Raw genomic sequence first — 9,650 nt, forward strand, 5'->3', positions numbered from 1 at the left:
AGAATGTGGCCAACAAAGAATATAGACAACATTTTGTGGGGAAAGGATGCATCAGATCCAATTTATTGATACAACATCACATTGTATAACTTCCATGATGTACAGCATTGCATACTTCCAGATGTACATGTCCAAAGCCGATGTTCTTGTGCTAGACCTTACTGCCTGGGTTATCAATGCAAATCAAACAGGCATTTGTGGGGAGGTTAATACACGTTATTACAATTTGATGATTTTTAAACAAGGCCTCGAATTCCAATAATGAAATCAGCTTAAAATTATACTAGTCCAATTTTACTCAGGTAAGTGAAGGTGAGCAGCAGGCCATCAGCGTCGATGAATTCAACATGATAAAACTGCAGAAGTGCAGCAGATTTACTGGAAAACAAACAAACCCAAGATTAGTATTCACATCCCAGATATTTTGCACTACAAAAGCACACAGTACTGCCATATTTGTGTTCCATGATTCATGCATCTATAAAAAAAATGTTTATCCCATATTCAATCTGAAGTGCTACAGAGAAATCAGGTAGAAAATGGAAGGAGTTTTTCTTGCATCTAAATGCAAACCACAAAGTCACAGTTTGGCTTCAGGTCTATCAGTAGATGCACCTATACAGAACTTAAAAATCAACTGTGCAACATCAAGATTTAGTGCAACACTTTCCAAATGTCTCCAAGTATCAGCCTGCGTAAACAGCAAACCTAAGCAAAGCAAACCCAGCATTGAAATATAGGGCGATACTACTATAAGGCACTTCACTAGAGCACACGTTTGCTCGCAAGTCATTCCTTACAACTGTAGTACACTTCTGGCTTAGAGCAGACAGACTGGGTTCCTGCAGGCGCTTGCTGGCCAACCTGTAACAGGGAACAACAATGGTGAACTGGGCCTTATTTTTCCCCAGATGGGATGTCTAATTTTACAACCCCAAATACCATTTTATAGCAAGATCACTGTGTAAATGTGATGCCTTCCAAGTATACAAATGTAATGCAAAACAGAATATATGACAGTTAAAAGTGCATAACATCAATTGCTACTCAGATCAAGTACTCTGTTCATAAAGAGAACAAGGGATAAACCAGGTAACTATAGATCAGTCAGCCAGTAAGATTTGGAGGGAGAAAACTTTTAGAAGGCTGGATAACATTAATATCCAGTGAGGGTTGAGGTCTGCACAATGGAGTATAGAGAGGCAACCATGGGTACAATAGAAAAGGCAGGTTTGTAAGGAGCTGGGATTTGTTCTTGCAGTCAAGAATGATCAGGCCACATCAAGGTACATAATTTCCAGCAATCACATATTCCCTTGAGGAATAAAAATACCACAGGATAAGTGGTTCAACCATGGCTAACTAGAGCAGTTAGGGAAAGTATAAAATTAAAAGAAGAGACCTGTAATACTGCCAAAATGAGCAGTAAGCCTGAGGATTGGGAGGGCTTCGGAGACCAACAAAGAAAAACTAAGAAACTGATTAGGAGGGAGAAAATGGATTATGAAGGCAAACTAGCTAGGAACATAGAGACAGATTGCAAGAGTTTTTACAAATACATAAAGAGGAAGAGACTTATCAAAAGTGAGTGTGTGTCCATTACAGGCAGAGACAGGAGGAAATTATAATGGGGGATAAGGATATGGCAAAGTCATTGAACAAATACTTTGCTTCTGTCTTTACATTAGAAGACACTGAAAATTTACCAAAAAAGGAGGAACCAAGAACCTAATGATAATGAGAAACTTAGGGAAATTAACATCAATAAAGAATTAGTACTTGGGAAACTTGGGATTGAAAAATGACAAATCCCCAGGACCTGATGGCCTGCATCCTAGGGTTTTTATAGAGGTGGCTGCTGAGATAGTGGATGCCTTGATTTGATCTTCCAAAATTCTCTGGATTCTGGGACGATTCCCATTGATTGGAAGATCGCAAACGTAACACCACTATTTAAGAAGGGTGGGAGAGAGAAGATGGGGAACTATAGACCAGTCAGTCTGACATCAGTGGTAGGGAAAATTCTAGAATCCTTAATTAGGGATGTTGTTAGTGGGGTACTGAGAAGACCATAACATGATTAGGCAGAGTCAACATGGCTTTACAAAAGGGAAGTCATGCTTAAAAAATCTTTTAGAGTTCTTTGAGGATGTAACTAGCAGGTTAGATAGGGTGGAACCAGTAGATGTAGTGTATTTAGATTTTCAGAAGGCATTCAACAAGGTGCCACATAAAAAGCTGCTACACAAGATTAGGGCCCATGGAATTAAAGGCGATATATTAGCATGGATCGAAGAGTGGCTAACGGAAAGAAAACAGAGAGTAGGGATAAACGGGTCCTTCTCAGATTGGCAAGATGTGTCCAGTGGAGCGCCACAAGGATCAGTGCTTGGGCCTCAACGATTTACAATCTATATCAATAATCTAGACGAGGACATGGAACTTAAAATATCTAAATTCGCGGACGATACTAAGCTAGGTGGGGCTATGTGAAGTTATTCACCTAGGTAGTAAAAACAAAAAAGCAGATTATTTTCTAGAGGGGGAGAGGCTGGATAGTGTTAGTGTTCAGAGGGACTTTGGTGCCTTGTATACCAGTCACAAAACATTAGTATGCAGGGACAGCAAGCAACTAGGAAGGCTAATGATATGTTGGCGTTTATTGCAAAAGGGTCAGAATACAAGAGTAGGAAAGCCTTGCTGCAACTGTATGTGGAGACCGTACCTTGAATATTGTGTACAGTTTTAGTCTCCTTATTTAAGAAAGGACATCTTAGAGGGGGTGCAGCATAGATTCACTAGGTTAGTTCCTGGGATGAGGGGGTTGACCTATGAGGATAGGTTGAATAAACTAGGCCTATATTCTTTAGAATATAGAAGAATTAGGGGTGATCTTATGGAAACATAAGATTCTTATGGGGCTTGACAGAGTAGACAGTGTGAGACTGTTTCCCCTGGTAGCAGTCACAGTCGATATAACTAGGGGTCACAGTCTTAAGATTCAGGGTCAGCCTTTTCGAATAGAGTTGAGGAAACACTTCTTCACTCAGAGGGTAGTGAATTTGTCGAAGGCTGTAGGTGCTCAGTCCTTGAACATATTCAAGACTGAGATTGATAGATTTCTGAGTATTAGGGATTAAGGGTTTGAGGATAAGGCGGGCAGATGGAGTTAGGTTAGAAGATCACTCATGATCTTATTGAATGGCAGGGCAGGCTTGAGGGGTCGAATGGCCTACTCCTGCTCCTAATTCTCATGTTCCTATGGGAGATATCATATTATTTGATGTAGTTGAGAAGATTTGGTAGTGGACCATTAGGGCAGTTTTGTGGTCTCGCAAATTAGGCTGGAGATTTGAGGGAGAATCTGCACAGGGGATTGAGTTTGGTAAAAGGCTTCCAGATTTTGTGATGATGAAGTGCTGTTAATGGCAGTACGGGAGCTATTTAAGAGCTTGATTAAAGGATTGATATTTCTTTAGGCGCTAGCCAAAGGGGAAATTTGGAAGAGGAGTGGTTAGCAATGGGAAGGGGTGAGGAGGAATGCAGCATGCAGAGACAGACTTATCAGAAATATCTAGCACAATGACAAGATCGAGTGTTTTGCATGTGGAAAGTGAAGGAAGGAAGTAGTGGAGTAATGAAATAGGGAAGTCACCCATGATGAGGAGCCACGCGCACAGCCAATAAGGTAGCAGGAAATTTGGGAGGTTGGCAGGTAAAGATCCTAAAGGAATCCAAAAATCTGAGATACAGGGTTCCAGAGGTGAAAGGATAACATGCAAAGCAAATGCACGACTCTCCACAAATTAACTTTTAAACCAAATGCTTTCAGACAGACTGCTACGGTACTTACACATTTTTCCTCCTCCAAACCATCCTTGAAGAATATCATGTATGGAGTAACACCATCTTCACGGAAGTTCAGCAATGCCACCATACCATCTGGATTCATGGACTCTCCTATAAAAANCTAAACCAACATTGCTGGAATGATTCAAGATTCATCATCTTAAAACTAGGCCAATTTAATTCACTGCTATCATTTTCTTACTCCTACCCACCATGAAACTCATTCTAAGATACTCATCCACAGCCAACAATGGCTCTTCAAGAGCAATTCAAGTGACAGTAATAACCTAGTGATCTAACTGTGGTCAGAGTCATGAATTTCACCACCGCTCCCTTTGTGTGAAAGGGAAGTCGAATGTAGCCAGAAATCCCACCTTCATATTACCCAGCTGGGCATCACATATCTGAAAAACCACCACTGTGCTAAGGATATGCAAACCAAAAAGAGTGGAAATTCCTGGGTTTGGAATCGAATCCACACTCACTGAAGGGATGCATCCTATTTACTCAATTTCAGAGCAAATTATGAATAATAATCCTTGCATTTGGTATATCGCCTTTCATATCAGGACATCCCAAAGCTCAACATGTTTACTATAAAGTGGAGTGACTGCATTTCGTAGGCAAAAGCAGCAGCCATTTGCACACAGCAATGTCCCATAAACAGCCTTGAAATGAATGACCAATTTCACTTTGGGGAATGTTGACCAGGACACCAGAATAAACCAGAATAAACTCCTTTCTCTTTTCAAATAATACCGTGGGATCTTTACTTTATATATAAATATGCATATATATATTATAAGTAATAATCTTTGCATTTGATATAGTACTTCCAAGTCCCGACATTGGGCTTGAACCTTCTGACTCAGATGCAAGAGTGCTATCAGCTGAGCCAGGCTGACACATTAATAATATTTACATTTGATAAAGATCCTTTCACGTCAGGAGGATGTCCCGAAGCAAGTCGCAGGTTGGAAAGAGCCAAGGCTTGGGATCACAGTGTTCGCTGGGGTACTGCTGGAGTTCATACAGCCAAAGCTATACGGCTCGTTATTGAAAGCAGTGCCTGGCAAGCTTCTTTATGCTTACCAGAACCACCCTCTTTACTGCTCGGTCTTTGGCTTGCAGGATTAACAGGAACCAAGTGGCAAGAATCCCTGCAACCAGTGGCCGATCTACCACTCAAAACCCTACCAATAAGACAAGACTATCTATGATCAGCAGTGACCTGGAGTACTGCAAGTTCACTGGCTCAGGAATGCCAAAACCTGTATAGAGGGTTGACGCAATTCCTATATTGCATTGCCATGTAACTTCACCTTGGAGCCCAATTGAGATGGAGACTCCAGAGATAATGGTACATAGACCACATATTAAACCAGAAACAAGTTACATCTATACCCAGTATCTTTCACCCACTTGCTACTAACAAAGCAAGAAATAGCTTTGCAGAATTTTCAAGGTCTAGCTGTATTGAAAAGATTCTAATCACCTGATAATTTCTGAAATTGCCTAGGATCTCCTTAACTAGATTTGTAGCACCTGTAGTGAAAGCTTCAACTCTTTCTGGTTTGGACTCTTGAAGTTTCTTTTTCAGTCTATTTTTGGAAACAAAATAAAGGTCACATTAAAAAATTGGCAGGGCACCCCTGAAATGCATATCCACCAACTTCAAACCAGCTCAGTGTGTAAAGCACTCAACTTTGATTTGATAAGTCTAATGACATCTATAGCTCCCCCACCCCCTCCCTTTATTTAAGTAGACACCTTTCCGCAGTCAATTGGGAACAGTTAACAGATGTTAATTAGTCCTACACCACATTTGTGCATTGATGTAGGAATTTTTGCTACGAAGCTGTCAAATCTATACCCATGCAACAGTGAAACTGCACCAATGTCCCACAATCAAATTAAATTAAAATTCAGGAAGAGAAAATGGAAAAATGAGAAAATGGAAAGCAGAGTACAACAACTTGCATTTATATAGCACCCTTCACGTAGGATAACGTTGAGAAGGATGGAATGGTCCAGTGTCAAAAGTAGTAGAGAGGTTGGGAAGGACATGTTGCAGAGGGAGCCTGGGTTACAGAGAGAGAACATGTCACTGGTGATGAAGTTTGGATTAGACTAGCAGTGAATACCCGCACATGGAGTGTGGAGGTTTACATCAGGCACCATGCTGCCATAGCTTCAGGTTTTCTTTTTGTGGCTCTTTGGGCAGTAATATGGAGACAGTACCTTGAAGCTAAGCTTTCTCTATTGCCTATTGTTTTGGGAGTGGAAAAAAAACATGTGGATGGGGGGGGGGGGGGGAGAAAGAGGAGAAAGGCAAAAGGTAAAGGGGTCCAACCTAGTTGAAATATTGATGCAGATGAAATTAACTCTACTGAATTAGTGATACTGGCTCCACAACAAGGCAATTTGTGTGGCAGGACTGAATTCACGCTTGGATCAGTTTCGAGTATATCCTGGTCAAAGCACAAAATACTGCAGATGTTGAAAATCTGAAACAAGACCATAGAGAGCTGGGAAAACTCAGCAGGTCAGGCAGCATCTATGGAGAAAGGAAAGTGAGCCAACATTTTTGGTCCACGACCGTTCTGACGAAGGGTTGTGGACCCGAAACATTGACTGACTTTCCTTTCTCCATAGATGCTGCCTGACCTGCTGAGTTTTTCCAGCTCTTTGTTTTTGTTTGAGTATCCTGGTAGCTGGTTTCAAAACCAATATTAAGGCAAACCTGCATACCAACCTCCAAGTACAATTTAAAGAAGTACTCAAACATTTCCCCCAGAAACACTAGAGTAAAACAAACTAGAAGTAAATAAAATCACATTTCTTTCAAACATTTACAAGACTTTAGACCAAGGAATTTCCTTCATATTCTTATGTTGGAAGGCAATAAATGTAGGCACTGTCTTAACTTAAAGGTGAAGCTGCAAGACCCGAATGGGTAAAGGAAAGCAATCGGGAAGGAAAAGCTTCCAAGTTTTAATACCATTGTGTTATAGCTGTCAGGTCCAAGGTTCAGATGTCACAAATTCAGTAAATAAGATAACAATACAATGGCTTAACTATCACTTAAATAGCCATGTTATTAATGTCCCGGTCTCTTCCCATGCAGAGTGTAAATAAGGGCCCCGCTTTACCTGTCACACTGCTTAATGCACAACTTGTCACATTCGAGAAAGTACTTGCAATGTAAAGTTGATCAGATAAATCCTATAAGATTAGGACTTCATTGCAGAGGCCCACTCCTGTGACTGCTGCAAACTCTCAGTGGAGGTTGGGCACACATGCTGCTCAGATAAGCATGCACGTCCAACCTCCGCTGTTATGGACCCGACAGATACAAGTTAGAAATTTTACTGTAGTCCTGATATCCCCTTCCCCTAGAGTGACAAGTTATCTGGAGGTTACTGTACTTTTAATGCAAGGCACCTACTCGTACCGCGTGACCCTTGCTGGAAAGTCCACGTGTATTAACATTATAGACAGGCATGATTAAATCTGACTTTTGTCCACCAACCATAGTTAAATAGTTTATTAAAACATCATCCAGACTCATGTATGAATAGCCACTTGAGCAAGGTAACATAATGCCCAGTGTCCAAACAATACCCCCGGTACAAATCTCTGAGGGAGGAAATGGGCATATGAAGTCAGCTGGATTGATCCAGTTCAATAAAATAGCACCCTTTTTAAATTTCTCATTCAACCAAGTATAAAAGAAACTCAAATTTACAACTTACACTTTCATGTATTCTTTGATGTACTGCTTGTATGTATCCTTTATAAATCCTGTTTCTTGAAGATTGTGGTTTAATACAATGTCCACACCAGAAACTGTTGTGGACTCCAACGACTCAATATCGCAAGCTTCAGAAGCAGCATTACCCCCAATCAAACTGTCATCAATATCACCTTCTGTTCTACTGACAATCTTTAAAAAAAAACAAAAGAGTTTGCACAGTACAGGTCAGGTTATCCCCATCCTCTCTACTTGTTTTCTAGTCAAGCAGATTTCCCTGCTCCTCAAGAAATTTTGTCTCTCACTTCTACAATAAGGATGGCAACGCCTTATATGGGGTCTGAATCACAACTGAGTCCAATACTGTTGCGAAATTTCAAGAGATATTGAATGATACTTTCAAAAACAGAAACCTTCCTCAACCCAGGATTTCTGCGGCTATTTAGTGTCTGGACAAAGAGAACACGGGAAAAATCCTAATCACTATTATTCTCCAATGCTGAGTTTTGGACGCTCCGTCGAGGTTCCCCTACCCACTGGGATGAGTTTAGGCTACATTTTTAAGTGACAGAAAATCTGCAGGACTCCTATGCCCTCGGAACAATTCTCACAAACTTGTTAACCAGCAATTATGCGCTTCAAAGTATCCAGCTGGGGGGGGTTACAGCAAGGCCAAGTCGAGCATTAAACCTGCAAGATCAATTGAGCCACAGGGTGGGCAACTTAGTATAACAGCGAGAGGCATCGCTTAAAGCTTTAAAATGAACATTTAAAGCTCTTGACAGCTGGGCGGCAGGGATATGCGAGTTGTCGATTTTTTGCCACCCTTTCCAAGCCTGGAAAGCCAGGTTGAATGGAGCTGGTTATGAAATATCCCGGGTGGGGTAGCATTCGTCATCGGCGGATGTGGCCTGTGGGTTCGTGGCCTGGAGGGAGGGAGGGAGGGAGGGAAGAGGCGATGGAGACGCAGAAGGCAGGGCTAAAATTAGAACCGGATAAGCTTTGAGATAGCGGCTGCTGCTGCTCTGTAAGTCAGGACTTCCTCCTTACTGCCCTCCCCCCCTCCACCCACACACTATATATATATATATCGTTTAACCTCCTCCCCCCCCATCCCCAGCACAGCCCCACCCGTCCCACTGCCCATCTGTCTCCATGGAAACCCCACCCCGGACCTCACCTTCCCTTCCACCTCGTAGTACAGCCCGTTGTGGCATTCTTTGATCTTGTAGATATCCGAGAACAACTCGTCACCTGGTGTGAGGCACAGAGAGAGAGAGAGAGAGAGAGAAAATGGTTGAGAAAATACCGGAATAAAGAGGCTTCGATAACGGTGTGAAACCCTCGCGGGGGATTACAGTCCCTCTCACCCCACCCTCCCCCCCACTGCCAAAGCCTTACTTGGCGGAGCCGAGTCGGGACCAGTCACATCCGGACCGAGCCTTTCCGCCGCCCAGAAGCCGAGGCCTAGTCCTCCGAGGCTTCGGGGAGGGGGGGGGGGGGGGTGCGGGAGATTTTACAAACCTCCAATAACGGTGCCGAAGCGGGGCCGCCCGCCGCCCGCGCACAAATAGCCACCGGGGAGTGGAGGGCGAGGCCGCCGCCGCCGATTCTTACCGGTGACGATGCACTTGTAGATGATCATGGTGGCCGATGGAGTTGGCTCCGCCGCGAGAAGCCGACTCTCGAGTGGATGAGAAAAGGAGGAGAGGAGGAGCTCGCCTTCCGGCGCCGCTTACATAGGCCGCTGTGACGTCAGCGCTGAGTGAGCACCCCGCCGCACGCATTCCGATGACGTAAGACGAAACAGCTGACGGCTGAACAGAGCAAAGCGGTGATGTCCTGTCAACCGCCATCACCATCGCCGCCATCACCATCACCGCCATCGCCACCACCATCATCACCACCGCCATCACCACTGCCATCACCACCACCATCATCACCACCACCACCGCCATCACCACCGCCATCACCATCACCGCCATCACCACCGCCATCATCACCACCACCACCGCCATCACCACCGCCATCACCATCACCGCCATCA

At 43.3% G+C, this 9,650-nt stretch overlaps 1 protein-coding gene and 1 non-coding gene across 2 annotated transcripts; both read right to left on the reverse strand.

The window, feature by feature from the left end:
* Positions 1–37: 37 nt before the first annotated feature.
* On the reverse strand, positions 38–9,314 carry tpt1 (tumor protein, translationally-controlled 1). Its single transcript, NM_001292313.1, is given in 6 exon segments — positions 38–378; positions 3,854–3,970; positions 5,345–5,450; positions 7,605–7,795; positions 8,784–8,857; positions 9,221–9,314. Coding segments are annotated over 6 exon segments (519 nt in total). The 5' UTR covers positions 9,249–9,314; the 3' UTR covers positions 38–375.
* On the reverse strand, positions 488–615 carry LOC121848977. Its single transcript, XR_006085113.1, has one exon. It is a non-coding gene; the product is annotated as a small nucleolar RNA SNORA31 (small nucleolar RNA).
* Positions 9,315–9,650: the final 336 nt, after the last annotated feature.

The sequence above is a fragment of the Callorhinchus milii genome, unplaced genomic scaffold (genome assembly GCF_018977255.1).
Source record: "Callorhinchus milii isolate IMCB2004 unplaced genomic scaffold, IMCB_Cmil_1.0 Scaffold4, whole genome shotgun sequence".
Taxonomy (NCBI): domain Eukaryota; kingdom Metazoa; phylum Chordata; class Chondrichthyes; order Chimaeriformes; family Callorhinchidae; genus Callorhinchus; species Callorhinchus milii.